This window comes from Dermochelys coriacea, chromosome 3 (assembly GCF_009764565.3).
Source record: "Dermochelys coriacea isolate rDerCor1 chromosome 3, rDerCor1.pri.v4, whole genome shotgun sequence".
In the NCBI taxonomy this organism is placed as follows: Eukaryota; Metazoa; Chordata; order Testudines; family Dermochelyidae; genus Dermochelys; species Dermochelys coriacea.
This window is the reverse complement of record NC_050070.1, coordinates 136,172,713-136,193,557: the sequence shown is the minus strand read 5'-3', so window position 1 is coordinate 136,193,557 and position 20,845 is coordinate 136,172,713. Positions and strand designations below refer to the sequence as shown.

The window sequence follows — 20,845 nt, the reverse complement described above, 5'->3', positions numbered from 1 at the left end:
CTAAAGCATGCCCTTAGTGGGAATTTCCTTGCATGAAGACTTGCAGGATCATGCCCTAAGTTTCATAATCAATAGTAACAAATTTTATTACAAGAATTTATATTTGTGCCCATTTTTGAAGCAACATTTTAAAACTTATTATAATGATCACTGTTAAAGCCAACACTTACCACTGTTACCACATCCTGGTAATAGTGGTTTCTGAAATACTGACTTACTCTCCTAAGCAGCAGAAATTCTTTTTTTAAATTGGGATACAGTATCAATTATATTTATATAGAAACTGTTTGGTTAATCCAGAAAATTCCTTTTTAAATAGAGAGAAAAATGACTATTTTGACATTAGTTGTGTTAGGATACTTAGGCCTGGTCTACACGGGGGGGGATCGATCTAAGATACGTAACTTCAGCTATGAGAATAGCGTAGCTGAAGTCGACGTATCTTAGATCGACTCAGAATCACTTACTTCGCGTCCTCGAGGCGTGGGATTGATGACCGCCGCTCCCCCGTCGACTCCACTTCCGCCTCTCGCTGTGGTGGAGTTCCAGAGTCGACGGCAGAGCAATTGGGGATCAATTTATCGCGTCTCAACTGGACACGATAAATCGATCCCCGATAGATCGATCACTACCCACCAATCCAGCGGGTAGTGTAGACATGGCCTAATAGAGCACAAGAGGTGTTGCTACCCACAATGAATTCTTTAAATTGCAGTAAGTACAGCAAACTAAACACTTGGGTTCTACGCTGAAATGTGTAATTAGGGATTCTGAATATGTGTGTGTGAATGGCTGGAGGTGAACTCCCATCTGACAGCTTTGCATAGAAACATAATTCTCTTCACATTTGTAATGGGATCGCAGGTTTAACCTGTGATCTCAGCATCAAGTTAACTTAATCATTTTTAATGTAATGTGTACCAACCATTGCCTCAGCAGCACCTCACAGTAATTAGAAACAAGAACTTTTGTACAAGTTTCTGTTTTTTTAAGTCTCTTCAAATAAAACAATTAGCAAGAATTGGTGGATTTACTTACTATCGTGATAAAATCAGGAAATGCCTGCTTTTAAAAACAAACAAAGTATCCCATGAAACTTGCCAGATTCTGGTTCTGGTCACCCATCTGAGAGCAGGTTTCAGGGACATGGACCCTGTACTGTGAACACCTTCTGCCAGACAGAGACAGTTCCACCCAGGAAATGACAGCAGGAGCAGCACATCAGATTGTACTTGTAGTGACAAAGAGAAAAACAAATTGACTGGGCATTAAGTTAAATTTATGGCAGTAAAGTTTGTAACTGACACCTTGAATTACAGTTTGAACAGGTAAGTATTGCCCACGCCCACCTGTGTGCACGCACAGCACTAGAATTATGCATTCAGAGGAACTTGCCTCACTGAAGGCAAGCTACTGATTTTTGTGTTGGCTGCAGTTATGCTGTACTTGTCTTTTTTTTTTTTTTTTTTTTAAAGTATCTCCTCTAGTATTTTCAGTTAAATAGTATAGTTTGCTAAATATGATATAAAATTAGATTTTTGTTGTTTTCAGCCTTACATTTTCCTGTGACGGTCATCACTTGTACACCGCAAATAGTGAAGGAACTGTTATAGCTTGGTGTCGCAAGGACCAGCAGCGCTTGAAACAACCCATGTTCTACTCGTTCCTTAGCAGCTATGCAGCTGGCTGATGACTCTTCATGCTGCTAAATCACCATATCTCTGAAGCACTTTAAATCCAGAGTAGATCATAGAACCTCTGTTATTTAATTGGATTTTGAAATGTATTGAACTTTAAAACAAGTGAGTTAATGAAAGCATACATCAATCTGAAGCTACTGTAAAATGTGTGTATGCATGCCTCAAATTTTAAACCATATCAAGGTTACAGGGAAGTTCTGGTTTTATATACTCTGATACAAGCAACGTGGTGCACAAATGCACTAATCAACAAGCTGAAATGCTGCAGTGTAAAATGTAATATTTTTAAAAATAATTTCTTGTACACAAGTATTCCAAATCTTGACTCACTAGTGGTGACTTTTTCCCTTTCATTCTTTGTGTTGTAAAGTACCAATAGCATTAAAATTTCTTAAATATTTATAAGATTGTCAATGTGTGTATCTGATCAGTCAGTACAATCCAATTGGCTCTAGCATTAGTACCCCAAAAATTTAAAAATGGAGGATTCAAAACTGCTTTTTTTGAGAAGCAAGTAACTCAGTAGGTGCTTTGTGCACCAACCATTTTATCATGTCATAATGATAAAAATTGAACTTCCGTTATTCCCAATATTCCATAGCTTTTGCTAATTATTGTCCTACTAGAGCTGAGAAGACAGTCTTGTAACAGACAGAAACCAATGTATCTGTGTTTTAATAACAACCAGACACCTCCAGGCAACATGAAACAATAGTTAAACAAGATTTTTTTATCTAATTGTAAATTGCACAAATGCATAATACTAGTTAGTTATTACGAATCTAAGTGGCAGAATATATTTAGCATACATCTGAGTTCAAAAATACAAAGAAAACAGCGCTGATATCATCTGCTCCCATTTAGTGCCATGTGAGAGTTAAATACATGTAAAATGTTTGAATAAGACCATAACTGCTTGTCTAATCAGTGTTCATCATATATGTCAGATCATTCAGAAAAGTTTATGCAGACATAGAGTGCAAATATGATATTTATTCCTAGGTGCTAATCTTTGAAAAAGGAACATGCATTCAAGTCAGGGGTTAATACTTCACAACCTATCAATTGAATTTGAAGGTGAATTTTTTTGTATGGCATCCTCCAGACAGGACTGACACACTCTCAGTAACTTAAGTATTCGGAAAGCCAATATCAGCTGAGCATAATTACATATTCCTCCACTATGGGGAAAAAAGTTACAACCCAAAAATGCCACAGAAACCTATTAAGTAGTTAAAACCTATTTTTTCCTTTAAATCACTTACACATTCCACTTCTACCATATAGATTTTATGGCCTATATTTTTACTCATTGCATGTATTTATCCTTCTGCAAAACACTGTACTATAAGATCTATAATTTGTCGTCTGGTGATAAAGACAAAGTATGTATAGATACCTGCAAATCATAATATACACACAATCTGTGAATTTGTTCTGAAAATTCCAAGTGTACATCTTTAAATTTCTAGATTTTCAAAAAACTTTATAGATTAAGTACAAGGATCTTCCCAGAGTTCATATTCTGAAAATAGATCTTTTGGACCAGTGAAGAATAAGCAAATGGCTGCATACTGTATGAATTTAACTTTTTAAATGCATATATTGCAGGTACATTTTACAAGCTGGCTTTAATCATGTTTTTCATACTCCAAATACAAATGGAGAAGCTTTTTGGTTCATGTTGAAGTTATATGCTTCATTTAAAACTTTTTGTTTTGGAGGCTTTTACTTGCTCCCCAATTTAAATATGGGATGTTGCTCATGGAGTCTTGTTTTTTAAAAAGCAGCATTCCATTTGTTATAAATCTCAGATATGCAAAATAGCTGTTCTTGTAAAAAGTGCAATATTATATTTTTATGTAAAACACAAATGAACTTTTGGGGCAGGGAATATTTATTCAGCTTGATAACATGTTTTGGAAATATTAAAACACCTCATGATAGTGTATGTGCATGTCAGGCTGAAAATTCCTGTAAATAATCACATGTTGCACTGTCTTTGTATACACTGCCGCCTGTGGTGTTGGGTAATAAATCGTTAATTTGATACAAATATAGATAAAAGGCTGTTTATGCAAAACCTACAGCAGTTTTTTGTGTTTGGTCTATCAACTCATTTTTCAGTTAGCATTCCATTGTTCACTTCTCCAGTGCCATTTGTGGCTGTTCCTGTACCTTAACCTACTCTCTCTTTAAAAAGTAAAATGACCAAATTGCATTCACAACAGGACCCCTCTTATATGTAGGCAACCCCACACTAAAAGCAATAGGGTTACCTGGATGTGAATGAGGGCAGAATTTGGTCCATTATCTGTTTTGTAATCCCCTTCCCTCCAATTGCTACTAATCTGATCACTTGCTGTTTTGTCTAATTTAGATTGTAAACTCCCCATGGGAGATATATTTTTTTCTGGATAGCTATGACCGTGTATGAACACTGCTGTGTAGACAATCTGCAATGTGAAAATACATAAGCTACTATTTACAAATACTGTATAGGCTACTATTTTTCAACCTACTTAATTCAGTTCTTCTTGGTTCTTAGGTATACCAGGTCTCATTTGAGGGAACTGCAGCATAATTGACAGCTAAGTGAGGGCAGGGGCTGGGGGAGCAAGAGGCTCCTGGCTGGCTGCTAGGACTGAGCCAAAGACCGTTTGCTAGCAGGGACTGGGGGAGTAATGAAGTAGCTCCTGGCAGGCTCCGGGGACTGAGCCTGGGGAGGGCCACGGGAAGATAGTGTCTCCAGGGAGGAAGCTCTGGGGACACGGCCCCATACCAGAGATGGACTGGTTTAAAAACCATGGACATACCCAACCAGAAGGAGTGCTCAAGGGAGGTGGGTCCTGACCCCCTTAGATGGTAACCTTCAAGGCAGGAGCAGCAGGGGAAGAAGAGACAAGCCGTGATGGGAGAACTGGTAAAATATGATGTTTATACTGGGGTTGGATATGTGCTTCAGAAACCAGTAACTTTTGAGTCATTGGTTCAAACCCAGGTGAGTGATCTGTGGCTTTTGTTTTCCAAATAATCCATGTTGTGTGTAACTAGTAATCTCAATCCAGTTACAAGGGCCTGAGTGTTTACATCACAAAAGCTACTTAGGAAGGTGCCTCTGAATTATGCGTTACTGCTGAATTTCCTGGGTGAGGATGAAGCTGCCAGGAGAGAATTGTAAATTGTAAAAGCACTGGAAATCAAACATACTGAAGTGTTTACTATGGGAACTGAAAAATGTTGCAGTATGTGTTAAACTAATACTTACTTGCAACCCTTGGGAAAATATATGGCCTAAATTTCTCCTCCTCTATTACTGTACTATAGGGTGAATGCAATTTTGTTGTCACATCCACACTAGAGAGGGGGCTGTATTTCAGTGGTGCTGTAAGAATGTCTTTATGAAGCACTCTGAAAAGGATCAATACATTTACAAAGAGTGGAAGAAGGGGAGCGAGGAACAACTGAATGCTTATAGCTAGAGATCACGTGACTTAGAGGGAAGACCATTTCCTTGGTTGGTTAGCTCTACCCCATTCTCTCCCTTTCCCTTCAACCTTACTTAAATTTTAAATGGAAATAGTTGGAAAAATGTCCCTTTCTTTCCCTTCTTACTTCCAAAATTTCACTGACATCTGTCCAACTCCATTTTTTTCTGTGCTGTAGCAGGGGCCCTACCTAAGGCAGAATTTGGCCGTGAATTGGAAATTAATTAGTTCTTTTTAGTGTATCAGCCAGAATAGACAGCAGCTTGCTATGTTGGCCCTTTAAGACTAAGGCAACAGTGGTTTGAGCATTGGCCTGCTCAACCCAGGGTTGTGAGTTCAGTCCTTGAGGGGGCCATTTAGGGATCTGGGGCACAAGTTGGGGATTGGTCCCGCTTTGAGCAGGGATTTAGACTAGATGATCTCCTGAGGTCCCTTCCAGCCCCGCTAGTCTATGATTCTGTGATAACTAAAGCGCACTGTTTAGCTTGATCAGCTGATCTAACTCTGAATCCACCCAGAACGAAGAGGTCCCATTTTTACCAGGCCTGGCAAAAGGGGGGGGGGGCGCAAAGGAGGCAATCGCCCGGGCAGGCCATAGGGCTCGTAGGTGCGCATGGGGTGGTACGGGTGGCAGCGAAGGCAGCCGGGCAGGCATGTGGAAGCCCCGGCCCTGCTGGAAGAGCAGCTGGCAGCTTGCTGAGCACCAGCCAGCGCAGGCGCAGCACCGCCCGAATGTCAGGCGCCCAGGCTCTGCATCTTGTGCATGTCTGCGCCAGCCACGGCGCGTGGTCCAGCTCCGTGGCAATGCTGCGCCAGCGGCAGCGGGGGGCCCGCCTCCTGCGCCAGCCAAACCTCCGCCGTCCCTTCCTAGGGGGCCTATTGGCCGTTCTGCCCGGGGGCCTGGAATGGCGGTCGGCGGGCCTGATTTTTACATGGTTACTTGCAGGTATAGGGTCCATCCATCCAACGCGAGAAGGAACAGTGGCTGCGTGGGCGATCTGGACACAAACACCCCTCTGGGAAGGGAACAGTGCGTGGGGCCGACCTTGAGTAGCCTGAGCAGTGGGGACCTAACAGCTCCCTCTCCGGGAGAGGTCGCAGTGAGCGAAGCCAGCACGTGCTCTTCTCCCAACCCCCCTGCCTCACTTTCTCTCACGTCACCCCCCCCCCAATAAAATGGACTTTCCCAGGAGGCGCCTGGGATGCGCGTGGGCCAAGGCCGTTGGGATTGGGCTCGCGCCGCGCCCGCTCTGATGCGCCCTGAGGGACGGGAAGCGCCCGCGCCCGCGCGCGCGCCGCCTCTTGCCAGTCGGGGGCTGGGCCGCCGCCTCTTCCTCCTCCCGGAGTAGCTGAGCGGGGCGCGCGCGCGCGCGCGCGGGGCTCCCCTGGCTGGCGAGCGGAGCCAGCCCCGCCATGGGCCGCTCCCCGAGCCCGGCTGCGGCTGCGGGGTCCCGGGCGAGGGCGTGAGCCCGCTGCAGTCTCCGAGCCTCCGCGGCGCCGGCAGGTGAGTGGCGGCCGCTGCCCGAGAGTGGGCAGGCGGGCGCTGCGCGGTCCGCGCCGGGAGAGCCTGCCGAGCCGCTGTGGGGAGGGAGGGATCCGCCCGGGCCCGGCGATGCTCAGTGCCCTGCCCGGGGCCGGGGTTGCCGGGAGCGGTTCGCGGCGGCAGCAGACGGAGCCTGAGTGAGGGGACGCTCCGTGTCTCCGGCGGGTCCTACCGAGGTGAGTCGCCGCTGGTCCTGCGCGGGGCTGGGCTGACCTCTCCGGGCAGGGACGCGCGTGGAAAATGCCGGCCGCGCAGGAGCGAGCTGGTTTCGTGGCACTAAGGAACGTGAAAGGGCTGGAAGAAGCCTGGTCGCCCTCAGAAGCATCAACGCGTTGGGATCGTACGTCCGCGCCGCTGGCCCCCTGGAAGCGTTGCCGAGCGGACAGTGGTATGCTAGCGGCTCTCGCTTTATGGGGTGCTTCGTTGGAGGTGGGAGGCTGATCCTTTGCCTGTTTATCGGGAGTTGGAAAACGTGAGAGACAGAGAATTGGCTAGTCACACACACACACACACACACACACACACACACACACACACACACACACACACACACACACACACACACACACACACACACACACACACACACACACACACACACACACACACACACACACACGAGTTCTTTACCTCTGTCTGTAAACGTTACATATAAACTAGTCAGTCCCAGCCTGGAGTCCAGTGCACACTTCCAATTACTTGCTTTTCTCAATAGAAATGAGCTTGTTTGATGATCAGTGAATTTTATTGACTAGGTAACTTGTATTTTTATGCAGTCCTGTTATTTTGTCCAGAGATCGGTGCAGGTTAGGAGGCCGCACCGTTCTCGACGAGTGGCTGTTTTGTAGTAACCATCTAAAAAGCCTCAAGTATTGCACATAAATTTTCTCCTTTTGAGTCTGGTTATTTGCTAAGGTGGACCAATGCCATGCAGCTCCTTTAGTTCAGCGTGCTTAGCACTGCCTCTCCTAGCTCGTCCAGTGGAGACACAGAAAAGTGCCTTTCTTTCTGCCAGGCTCCAGGAGAAGCTCATGTCTCTGGAGGAAGAATTCTCCCTGTGAAACTGCTGTGTTGGTGGCTATTTTTTGTCATGATGCTGTGAACTATACCACATTTTGGAAACAGATTAAGATCATGCACTTAAAACAGAAAATTCAAAGAGGTAACTTGGAAAATGTTCCTTTCTCAGAAGTATTCTGGGCTTCTAATAGTCTTTTGTTAGCTTCAACTCACTGCAAGCTAATGAAAATATAGTTGAAAAAGGAATTAGTCTGAAATAACCTAATCTCTTCATATTTGTTTACAATAGGGAAATTGTGAACATGTAGCAATTTTATTTCTCTTGAATTTTAATTTAATGTAAAAAACAACAATAAGGGACAAGATGATGTCCTCTTGAGTGGCCAAACCTAAACCTTGTGTGGCCAAACCTAACATCTAGGGTCATCTGCATGGAGAACCTATGCCAATGCACTGGATCCTGGCAGTGTGCTTCTTTTGGCCCTTTTGCTGCCAGGCATGTAGCCACCATGGTGAGCATGTTTATACTGGGATCCTGTGGAAAAGCTAGAACAGTCTTGGACTGTGCTTTGTCCAGTGATTTTTCAGATCCACCTGTCTTTTCCAGTCCTTCCACTATGTCCCCAACCTGGCCTGTGTAATGTCCAATCCATCTCTTTGACATACCAAGATAACTCTGGGATTTGTGCCAGGAGGATCACTTCTTGCAAATGAAGAAAGGAAGGAGAGAGAAAACAACAATCTGGGCTATTATTTGTGACTTTGAATCCAGTCCAGAAAACACTTAGATGTGTCAGTAGCTTTACCTCACATAAACAGTCCTGTTAAGTCAATTGTAGAATTTACGTAAGTAAAATTTCTGTATCTGCAGAATTGGGCCCTTAAATAGCACTTTACAGTATATGGTCTCAAAGTGCTTTACATACACTAATTAACTGAACCTAACAGCATCCGTTAGACATAATAGCATCTTTTTTGCAGATGTATTGTTACCTCTCTTTGGGCTGGGTTGTACTTTTACTGTCTTAAATGCATTCTTCAAAAATCTATCAAATAAAGGTGGGGGTTTTTAAGCCTATTTTATTAAATTAATAATGAATGGTTAGTGTTCCATTTTCTCCAGCAAAAATGAGAAGAGGGTAGGAAACCAATTCAGCATCATTTTCTCATACAGGAAACATGCAAGGATAAAAAATAAGGCTGGGGATGAAATAAAAATGCAGAGGAACTAAAATGTAAAAAAAGCTATAAATAGAAAACATTACAATAAAAAAACATTCATAATTATAGAGGAAAAGAACAGGTGTTACTCACACAAATAGGAAGCTCAATAAAATTAATAGGTGAAAATAGCTGAAATGTGAATATGAAAAAAAAACTTCTGTGGAACAGAAACCAGAGACGTGGAAGTACTGAACAAGAAAGCATGAAATAAAATAGCCATGTCCTTGCATTTTTAATTCTTTGTGGAAAAAGGTCAGAATGAGATTTTAAGTGAATTATATAAGAATTTGTACTTGTGAAATGGCAGATTAATTCAATCATATTTTAGATCTTGCGTTCTGAGAACAGAGGTGGTGGAATCTGATAAAGGGCGCGAGAAACCTGGAATTCCTGGAGGCTGCTAGTTGTAGTACCGGGTATAGTAGTTGCCTAAGATGAAAACTGCTGTTGAATTTTAATAAATATTTTAATTATTTATGGATCACCCAAGCTGGAAAGCTTCCATGTACCTAACAAAATAAAGACAACTCATTTAATTCCCAGGATTTTTTAATTTTTTTTTTTTTTGACACTGAGTTGCACTGGCAAAGGCATATCCACATGAACACTTTATATAAAGTACTGGTTAAAAATAGGTTTCAGAGTAGCAGCCGTGTTAGTCTGTATTCGCAAAAAGAAAAGGAGTACTTGTGGCACCTTAGAGACGAACAAATTTATTAGAGCATAAGCTTTCGTGAGCTACAGCTGTAGCTCACGAAAGCTTATGCTCTAATAAATTTGTTCGTCTCTAAGGTGCCACAAGTACTCCTTTTCTTTTTGGTTAAAAATACTGAAAGGAATTGAGTGCAGAGTGGAGACAGTTGATTAAAAAAGGAAAACATTGGGATACTCTGATGCTGATATCTTCGAACTTCCACAATTCTAAACAATCGTCTAACCTTTCTCAGCTATCAGAAATGTTGTTCTTCAAGTAATTGTACCTGTGGATGCTCCACTTCAGGATGTGTATGTGCCCATGCATTCTTGATCAGAGATTTTTGTCAGCAGTGCCCATGGGTCCACTCCTTCCTGGCAGCTCATCACCTCAGACAGGTGGATCCTGAAAGTGATTTCACCAGGTTAGTCCATTCAGTTCAGCTCCAGCTCCCTCCCATCCTCCTGTCACAGTGGTTCAGAATGGAAACTCTGGCAGCTGGAATGGTAACTCTCCCTCTGGAACTGGGAGATTGGTTTGCCTCCCTGGACCTTCAGGATGCTTATTTTCATATATCCATTCACTCTTCCCACATATGTTTCATTGATGGTAGGGACCATTACCAATACCGTGTCCTACCCTTCAGCCTCTCCACTGCCCCAAGGATCTTTACCAAGGTTGTCTTGTCTGTTGCAGCCCGTATCAGTAAAATGGAGATAATCATCTTTTCCTACCTGGCCAACTAGCTTCTGAAGGGTTGCTCATTTCTTGAGTGATAGTCAGCATCCAGCAAGGCTCTTTGGGCCTCCACCCTAATGCGAAAGTCTACGCTCATACCCGCAAAATGGACAAACTTCACAGGGGCTACTCTGGACTCTACTATTGCCAGAACATACTTACTCACAGGCAGGTTTGCTATGATACCCAGCCTTATTTCTACAATATAACAGAGCTCACAAACCTTCAGCTCCCAGGCCATGTGGTAGCCTGTAAGTTCATACCATCCTTGGTAAGATTACACTCCCGATATCTTCAAGCCTAGCTAAGGACAGTCTACAAACCCAAAAAACACCATCTATCCAAGCAGGTATCGATACCCGGAAGGTTCTCAACTCCCTCAATTGCTGGAAAAAACCCGAAAAGGTCTGTATGGGAGTTCTGTTCTCAAATCTACCTCCCCCAAAGATCACCACAGATGGCTCTCTGCTAGGTTGGGGCACTCACCTTCATGAACTTCACAGCTCAAGGCAAGAGGACTCTCCAGAAGGTTGCTCTCCTTATCAACATTTTAGAACTCAGGGCAGTCCATTACACTTGCCTTGCGTTCTACAACATATCAGGGACCCCTCAATGTATTTTATATATTGTCAAGGAGGAGCAAGATCCCAGTTCTTGTGCACACAATCCATAAAGTTATGCAATGATGTGTATCACAAGACACAGAGAGATCAGTGGTTTATCTACTGGGGTTACAGACCATAGTAGCAGTCTCCCTGAGCAGGTTTTTGGGCCACAACCACAAATGAGTGCTCAACAATGCAGTATTACAGAAGATTTGCCTTATCCTGAGTCTTCTGGAAATAGATCTGTTTGTGATGCCCTCCAGTGCGAAGTGCTGATGGTCCTGGTTAGAGGAGGATGCAGTCAGCATAGGTGCCGACTCCATGGGTGCTCCAGGGCTGGAGCACCCATGGGGGAAAAATGGTGAGTGCTTAGCACCTGCCAGCAGTCCCCCTGTCAGGTCCTCCCCCTCCTCCCCAGTGCCTCCAGCCCAATGGTGGCCCCGTCAATCAGTGCCTCCCCCCCCGACCACTATGGATCAGCTGGTTAGCGGCATGCAGGAGGCGCTGGGAGGTGCAGTGGGGGGAGAGGGAGGAGTGGGGGAAGGGTGGGAAGAGGCAGGGTGGGGACTTGGGGGAAGGGCTGGAGTAGGGGCAGGCCTGGGGAGGAGCAGGGGTCAAGCAGCCACCTGGGAAAGGACAAAGTCGGCGCCTGAGGCAGTCAGAACTGGCTGGGAGATACTGTAGTTATCCCTTCAGGAATCCCCTGATGCCTTTACTCCTCAAAGTCCTGAACAAGTTGAAACAGGAGAGATCAATGGCCATTCTCATAGCATCACCATGACCAAGGCAAGTATGGTTCCCAGAGTCCTTCAACTATCCCTGCAACCCACCTCTCCACTTTCCTCTGATAGCAGGTCTCCTTACCTGGGAGTCAGGGACCATGACTCACTGCCATCTCTTGTTGCTTCACCTCAGTGCATGGCTACTAGATGCCTCTCTGGCATAGGAAAGGACTGATCTCTGGACCTCCAAACAATACTGTTCAATTGTAGAAAATCCACTATAAGGAAAAACCTACCTGTAAAAAGTGAAAATCTTTTCAGACTCTGAGCTGCCTCTGAGCTGTACCTCCTTGAGTCTCACTTTTCTAGCATGCTCTAGTCTGCTAAATTTGAAAACCACTGGGTTATCTTTGAGCTCAGTTTAGGCTCACCTAGGTGCCTTTACAGCTTTTCACCCTGCCACCCCATTGAAGGGTTTTCAGTCTTCACTCCCCAAACTACTGCAAGGTTCATTAAAGGCCTGTTTAACCTTTTTCCTACTCTCAAGGAACATAGTCCTCCATGGAACCTCAACTTAGTTCTCAATGTGCTGAGAAAACCCCCATTTGAACCTATGGATAGCTGTTCCCTCCGTTTCTCTTTCAAGACTTTGTTCTTTACAGATATCACGTTGGCTGTGAGGGTAGGAGAGCTAGGGGCCCTTGTGGGTGACTCACCATACATAGTGTTTTATCATGGAAAGGTGGAAGAGGTACATTAAGGTTTTGTGGGGCTCTGGGCCAGAGCAAATGCGGGGGAGGCCTCTGCACTCATTGTGCTTGCGGCCCCACACCATTCTGCCCCTTCTCCTCGCCCCTGTTCCACCCATAGTCCAGCCCCATTCTGCCTCCCCCCCACACTGCTACCCATTTACTCCTTTCTCCCCCCGCCCCTCCCACATGGCTCCAAGACCGGAGAAGCTCTGTCCCCCCATCACAGCCCGGAGCCACACCCTTGAGGCTGCAGCTAGAGCTCCTTCAGTCCCGGGGTTGCAGCAGGGGTTGGAGTGAAGTGGCTTCCCCTGCCCCGCCCATTCGGCACTTCTCCCAGGGCTCCATGCTTCTGCCACCCTGTGGCAGATGTCTGCTGGGAATGGTGTGCCCATCTTTCTGGAGCCCCCTAATTGGCCAGGGGCATGGGCCCATTAGCTAATCCATCACTGAAAGGTGATATTATGTCTGGACCCTTGTTTCCTACCTAAGGTATCTTTTTAGAGTTTTTTACGTTAATTAAGAGGTTCATTTACTGGTGTTTTACCCCAAGTGTCTCTCTTAGAGAGAGACTAGTCTCCAATCACTAGATACAAGACTTGCTTTTTATCTCAACAGGACTGAGTCCTTCAGGGCCCCTCTTTGACTTTTCGTCTCTATCATGGAATGAATGAAAGGGCACCGGATCTGTAAAGACTATAATAATAAATAGAAGCTGGGAATGGGTGACGGGATGGATCACTTGATGATTACCTGTTCTGTTCATTCCCTCTGGGGCACCTGGCATTGGCCACTGTCGGAAGACAGGATACTGGGCTATATGGACCTTTGGTCTGACCCAGTATGGCCATTATATGTTAAACAGATGTCAGGATGCATATTAGCCTGTTATAAAGCCCTCCTAGAGTGATTGCTCATTCCACCAGTGCTCATTCTACCTCTGTAGCCTTACTGAACTACGTACCTCTCTGAAATATTTGTAAAGCTGCTACTTGATCGTTGGTGCATGCTTTTTTCACAGCACTGTGCTCTTGCGCATGCTTCCAGAGCTGACATGGCTTTTGGTATCACTGTTCTATGTCCTGTTGTGAATCTGCCTCTTCAGCACACTCTTCCATAATAGAGGTTCTGCTCAGGAATCTCCTGAAGTGGAGCTCCCATAGGAACAATTTCTCAAAGAATAGGTTACTTATCTCTTACAGTAACCGGAGTTCTTTGAGATGTTTTGTCCCTATGGATGCTCCATTACCCACCCTCCTTCCACGCTGCTTCAGTGTCATTCTTGGACTTCAGGGTTGAGAAGGAACTGGAGTGGCAGTGGGCCCTCTATTCTCTATATATACTCGCACTGAGTTTGAGTAGGGCACAGGCACAGACCCCTGGACATTGCTGGCAAAAGCCCCTATCAAGAGTGCATGCACATGCTGAAGTGGAGCATCCGTAGGGACAAAACATCTCGAAGAACTTCAGTTATCATGCAAGGTAAGTAACCTCTCTTTTCTATCATCTTGCCACATTTAGGATCAATGATGGTACAAGCATGAGTCTGAGAAACATTCCTGTTTGCATTCTGCAACCTCCCTGTAGTGATGGTTTTGGAAGGTACTATATGGTAAGAAAATGATACTCTCTCTCCGTGCTAGTAGTGTGGTCCTGCTATGCATGTCCTTTACCTCTGCTGTGGGCAGTTAACAGTGGTGCCAGTTACCTGTGCCTTAGTAGGTGGGGAGTTTAATCCTAGGCAGTTTCAGTTTTGGGGTTGTTGTTTTTTTTGTCACATGTAACCCTGGAGAAGGGGAGACAGTAGAAGAATTCTCTTACTTGAAATTGCTCTGTATATAGGATAAGTGGGGTCAGAGTAAGACCCGGCTTACAGGGAGGTACCCCCTCCCACCTCTGTGCACAGGGGGCAGGGAAGGATGTATGGTATAGACTCTGGCGATAGCATACATAGCGAATATTATCGTCCCTGTGATTAGCCAAGGATTTACATATTTTTGTCAAGCTTCTGTTGTGTATATAATATGTCTGCAAAAGCAAACCTCCTAACTCTCGTTTCTGTGAGTCCTTCAGTATGTTTATCCTTCATCAAACATCTGCAAGACTCTAGGTTTGGCTGTTCATTCTCCGAATGCAATTGCATTCTCCTAATGCAATAGGGCCCTCCTTGCAGTGTTGGGCCTGAGTTGCAAATCATTACACATGTGAATAATCTTAACTCATGTGGCCACTGGCCAGTCCCATTGAAGTCAACAGGGCTACTGATATGAAAAAAAAAAAAAAAAAAAAGTTAGCAATACTGGGCTTAGTCCTAGTCTTCTGCATGGCCCAATAAATTATAGAACTGGTTTGAGAAAAGAAATCCACTGCCTGCTGCGAATCATAAAACTAAAAATGCATTGAGCTTTGTCCCTAAGGACACCACGGATGTAGACTGGCAAGCATTGAAGATAATAAAGTTATGGGCCTCTGAAGGAAAGCCGCAGCTCCCAAACTCTTAAGACTATCCTACATGATCTTTAATAATTCCAGCCCAACCAATCTCAGTTGCTGCAAGAGGACATAAGGAAATAGATGGCTTCTTAGATCTAGTTTTGTAGCACACTCACTTTAGTTAAGATTATAATTTGAAGCAGAGGAAAATTTGTACAATGGCTTCAAATCTTAATTTTTTTAAATATAGCTTATCTGAAAACCAGTGGTGCTGCATATTTAAAATGATAAAGCCCTTGCAATGAAGATCTGACAAGCTAAATTTTCCTTCCTTGTTAAAATATAGAGACAGCATGGTATAAAATTACTGAATAAGAAGTATTTATAGAGCTCTGTAAATGTGCATGGTGCCCCAAAAAAGGTGAGGGCCAGATTTTACCCTCAAATATTTGTACAATTCCTGCTAACATCAGAGCAGAATTTGGCCTTTGAAGCATCATTTGGTACAATTTGATCCCTCAAAAGAAAAAAAAATTGCTCTTCAGAAACACCAGAGATTAGTCATCTTTGGCAAGGATGAGTTAGCAGCATCCAGAAAGGGAGTAAACTCTGTATGAGGCAGAAAAATAATCCCCAAATCCCCTTCAGGTGGATGGCAGAATGTTATCATGGAGCTCCCAGGAACCTGCTACAGCATGTCAAAAGGAAGGCATTGGGGAACAGCTGCTTGATGTGATATGCTAACCAACAAAACATTCTTTGACTGAAAAAGGCCATATCAAAAATGCCAGCTGACCACATTAACAGAGCTATAGAGACCTAGATTATTTACATGAGGGCACGGGAGACAATATAAACATGATATGATGGACAAGGAGCTACTGTGTAGTCTAAGAATACTGATAAGTAATAATGGAATGAATAGAGTAAGGGTCTGTCTACACAGTACTTTGGAGTGAGCCTCCCACTCCCGGTCAACAGACTTGGGCTAGCAGGACTCATGCTTGCTCTTTAAAAATAGCTATGTAGACAGCTCTTTGACGTTTACTCCGGGGGAAATTCTGAGCCACTGTGCAATGCAGGATTTTGCAGAAATTCATGTTGTGTGCACAGAATTTCCTTTTTTCCCCACAGAAATGGACTGCAGAGATGTTGGCTGCCACTAGGGGCAGAGCCCAGCTCGCAAATAGAAGACAAATCCAGGGGGAGGGAACTGAAGGGTTCCTAGCAGTTGCAGTTCCCAGCATGCCCTGAAGGAACGAGGCAGCAGTGCGCAGGAAACTGTGCAAACCTGGGACTCAGCTGCAGGTTGTTTCTTCCTCTGGATCCCTGGGCTCTGGGATGGTAGGGTCTGTGAGTGTCTGGCCCAAGGGTCAGCTGGGCTCCGGAGGGTAGGGGATGTAAGTGTCTGGGCTGCAGGGTGGAGTGGCTGGCCCAGGGAGGCTGCACCTGGGCTCTGGGGGATAAAGAGTGTGAGTATCTAGGGGGGGCGTGGCTGGCCTCTGTGGGGTAGGGGGTGTGAGTGTGTGGACCCACGGGGCCCCACTGCTGGGCTCTGTGTGTGTGTGTGTGTGTGTGTGTGTGTGTGTGTGTGTGTGTGTGGCCCCCCTGGCTGGGCTCTGAGGGGGGAGGGGGCAGAGAAGCAGGAACTGGGTTGTCATAGGTGTTTCTTTAACTCTCTACTGGGGAAATTTTTTTGGTTTCTGTATTGTCAAAGACATACTTGCTGACCGATATTTTGAAATAAATTACCAAGATAATTGAAATAGAGCGTTATTTTGACACACACAATTTGCAGAATTTTAAAATATTGTGTGTAGAATTTTTAATTATTTGGCACAGAATTCCCCCAGGAGTAAAAGTTGCAGCTTGGGCTGGAACTCTCTCTCTCTCTCTCAAGCCCACAACAGCCCCTCTTCCCCCACAGGCTTCAGTTCCTGAGCTCCAGCCCAAGCCTCAGCTTCAAAGCACTGTCTATATGACTGTAAATAAAACAATAAACCATCTTCAAAGTCTGTATTCTCTAGCATCCTTTTTTTCTAAATAAAATAATATTTTGCTTTAAGGAGGCTCCTTGGTTACTGGATACCAGTCATTGGTCCCTGAGGAAACAGAACTGCAGGGTCTGAGCCTGTCAGCTATGCTGAGATAATCATGGTTAGTGGCAGGGGATGCAGTCTAAAGACCAGTTTGAGTGTGGAAGAATCATGTGAATTCACCCTGAGACAGGTGATAGCTAGAGGCTTGATACCCGAATGGGGTCCATTTGAAGAGACCAAGAGTGATCAGAGATGCAGTTGGCCTGGTAACTTTGCACACGTGGAACTGAGGAAAACGTAATGTGAAGTTACTTGTGTTTAATTTTTAGCAGATTTCAAAAAGAGATTGGACACATGGTTAGATAACGAGGCCATCCAGGTTTACAGCTTTCTGTTACACCTCTGGCCCTAGCCACTGAATGTCCCGAACAGCATATTGGAATAGACTGAGTAGGAACATTCCTATGTTTCTATTGTTCTACTGTACAAGTTCTTGCTTCCAGAAAATCTTGCTTTTTCAGAGTACTGGGAAGGGGGGGGGGTGACACCACTGTAAGGCTTAGGGACAGATTTTTAAAAGTATTTTGGCACTTAGTGGATTTTCATGAGTGCCTAGGCAACTATATTTGAATCATTAGATGCCTAAATATCTTTCAAAATCAGAGCTAGAAATAGTGCCATGCCTTCCAGCTATGATCAGCTAGTGAGCTCTGATGGTGTGATGTAATGCTTGTAACTCTGTGTCTTGCCGTACAGGTTGGATGAGTGAATTTCTGAAAAAACCTTTGGAACCAAAATTCGCTGGTTTGCTCATGCCATTTAATTCAGCTGAGTTTAATGACTTTTTTTTAAAAAAAAATTCAAATAAAATTAGCTTTCTAGTTTTGTCTTGGGACTTAAGTGCTATGGCAAAAGAATACAGACATGGATCTGCCTCTTCTATCACCTAGCCAACAGAGGACCGAAACAAAATGAAGATAATCTGCTGTCAGTGGACAAAACAATGACAGGAGACAGTTGCTTATGACCCTGTAATATTATATTGCATATCATTCTTTGTACTTGTAAGCACTTTATATTCCTAGATCTCATAACCCTTTACAAACAAGGGTATATATCCTCATCCCCACTTTTACAGTTAGGGAAACTGAGGCATAGAGGTCAAGGGATTTGGAAGGAGCAGGTCCAGTATAGAGCTGGGAGTTAGAGCTCTGTTCTCCAGACTCCCTGTCCAGCATTGAACCACTGGATCATGCTGCCGTATAAGCAGAAAAGCCAACTTGAATCTGAAAGGTTTCAGAGTAGCAACCGTGTTAGTCTGTATCCGCAAAAAGAAAAGGATTACTTGTGGCACCTTAGAGACTAACAAATTTATTTGAGCATAAGCTTTCGTGAGCTACAGCTCACTTCATCAGATGCATTCAGTGGAAAATACAGTGGGGAGATTCATATACACAGAGAACATGAAACAGTGGGTGCTACAATACACATTGTAACAAGAGTTACATTTTAAAGTTCCTTCCCCACTCTGAACTCTAGGGCACAAATGTGGGGACCTGCATGAAAGACCCCCTAAGCTTATTCTTACCAGCTTAGGTTCCTCAAGGTACAAACTTTGCCTTTTCCTTGAACCCTATGCTGCCACCACCAAGTATGTAAAACAAAGAACACGGCAAGAGCCCACTTGGAGATGTCTTCCCCCCAAAATATCCCCCCCCCAAGCCTTTCCTGGGGAAGACTTGATAAAAATCCTCACCAATTTGCATAGGTGAACACAGACCCAACCCCTTGGATCTTAAGAGCAGTGAAAAAACAATCAGGTTCTTAAAAGAAGAATTTTAATTAAAGGAAAAAGTAAAAGAATCACCTCTGTAAAATCAGGATGGTAAATACCTTACAGGGTAATCGGATTCAAAACATAGAGAATCCCTCTAGGCAAAACCTTAAGTTACAAAAAGACACAAAAACAGGAATATACATTCCATTCAGCACAGCTATTTTACCAGCCATTAAACAAAAGAAAATCTAATGCATTTATAGCTAGATTACTTGCTAACTTAACAGAAGTTCTGAAGAGCATTCCTGACCTGGTCCCGGCAAAAGCCTCTCACAGACAGAGAACCTTTGTTTCCCCCCCGCCCCCAGCTTTGAAAGTATCTTGTCTCCTCATTGGTCATTTTGGTCAAGTGCCAGAGAGGTTCTTAGCTTCTTAACCCTTTACAGGTGAAGGGGTTTTGCCTCTGGTCAGGATGGATTTTATAGTTCTGTATACCAAAAGGTGGTTACCCTTCCCTTTATATTTATGACACGCCCCCCAAATCACAGATAGGGTGAAACACTGGCTGTGATTTCTTCCTGGAGCTCTAGGAGAAAACAGAGTTAATAAGACACATGCACCTCTAAATATGCTACCAAGATTATAAAGACTAACAATATTTTCCACATCTCAAGGACGATTTTAACCAGTTGATTCGGGGAAACTTTCATGGGAGAGTGCATCAGTCACTTTGTTAGAAGCTCCTGAGATGTGTTGTATGTTGAAATCAAAATCTTGGAGAGCTAAACTCCATCGAATAAGTTTTTTGTTATTTCCCATTGTGGTATGAAGCCACTGTAGCGCTGCATGGTCGGTTTGCAGATGGAAATGCTGTCCCCAAATGTATGGGCCTAGCCTTTCCAGAGCGTAGACAATGGTGTAACATTCTTTTTCACTGACTGACCAGTTGCTTTCCCTCTCCGACAGCTTCTTGCTGAGACACTACAGGGTGGAATTCTTGATCCGGTCCTTCCTGCATTAAAACTGCTCCCACACCACGCTCGCACGCATTGGTGGTTACTAGGAACGGTTTGTCAAAGTCTGGGGCCCTTAGCACAGGGTCAGACATGAGTGTCACTTTAAGCTGGTTAAAGGCCTTCTGACACTCTTCGGTCCACTGAACATCATTTGGCTGTTTCTTTTTGGTTAGGTCTGTCAGTGGGGCGGTGATTTGGCTGTATTGTGGTACAAATCACCTGTAATATCCGGCCAAGCCTGAGAAGGATTGGACCTGTTTCTTTGACCTTGGGACAGGCCACTTTTGGATAGCAACCACTTTGGCCTGTAGGGGGTTGATAGTTCCTTGACTCACCTGGTGTTCAAGGTAAGTCACTCTGTTTAGGCCTATTTGACACTTCTTAGCCTTAACAGTTAGTCCTGCCTCCCTTATGCACTCAAAGACTTTTTGTAGATGTTCCAGGTATTCTGCCCAGGAATCCGAAAATATGGCCACATCGTCAAGGTAGGCAACTGCATATTCTCCTAATCCTGCTAGGAGACCATCTACAAGTCTTTGGAAGGTGGCAGGTGCATTCCACAGTCCGAAAGAGAGTACATTAAATACATACAGCCCGACAGTAAAGACTGACCTTTCCTTGGCGGATTCATCTAGCAGTACCTGCCAGTACCCCTTGGTTAAGTCCAAGGTAGAGATGAACTGGGCCCGTCCCAGTTTCTCCAATAGTTCATCTGTGCGTGGCATTGGATAGTTGTCTGAGCGAGTTACAGCATTTAACTTACGGTAGTCGACGCAAAAACATATCTCCCCATCTGGTTTGGGAACTAGAACCACTGGAGATGCCCATGCACTGCCAGAGGGGCGGATTAGCCCCATCTGTAGCATATCCCGAATCTCCCATTCTATAGCAGTTTTAGCTTGAGGAGACACCTGGTATGGTTGGGCTTTAATTGGGTGAGCATTACCTGTGTCAATGGAGTGGTATGCCCGTTCTGTCAGTCCTGAGGTGGCTGAGAACGTCGGCGCGTAGCTAGTGCACAGCTCCTTGATCTGCTGTTGTTGCATACACCCAAGGGTCATGGAGAGATTCACCTCTTCCACACCACTATCACTTTT

General features: G+C 44.5%; 2 protein-coding genes across 8 annotated transcripts in view; both read left to right on the top strand.

Moving 5' to 3' along the window:
- The window catches only part of LYST (lysosomal trafficking regulator), a 169,502-nt gene extending 165,735 nt beyond the window's left edge, over positions 1–3,767 (top strand). For all 3 annotated transcript variants that reach the window (XM_038394616.2, XM_043511408.1, XM_038394618.2), the window contains exon 53: positions 1,552–3,767. In XM_038394616.2, the coding sequence (XP_038250544.1) occupies positions 1,552–1,690 (139 nt within the window). In that variant the 3' untranslated portion in view covers positions 1,691–3,767. The remainder of the gene's footprint in view (positions 1–1,551) is intronic.
- Positions 3,768–6,488: 2,721 nt separating this feature from the next.
- GNG4 (G protein subunit gamma 4) overlaps positions 6,489–20,845 on the top strand; it is a 39,367-nt gene continuing 25,010 nt past the window's right edge. The window contains exons 1-2 of one of the 5 annotated variants that reach the window (XM_043511407.1): positions 6,489–6,692; positions 7,747–7,805. Coding sequence is in view for 1 of the 5 variants with exons in the window: in XM_038395890.2 (XP_038251818.1) it covers positions 14,073–14,095 (23 nt within the window). In the remaining 4 variants the exon portion in view is untranslated. Of the gene's footprint in view, positions 6,693–6,789; positions 6,908–6,939; positions 7,120–7,746; positions 7,806–14,004; positions 14,096–20,845 lie in introns of those variants that run through there. The other 4 variants (XM_038395890.2, XM_038395894.2, XM_038395895.2 and 1 more) reach the window with 4 other exon arrangements.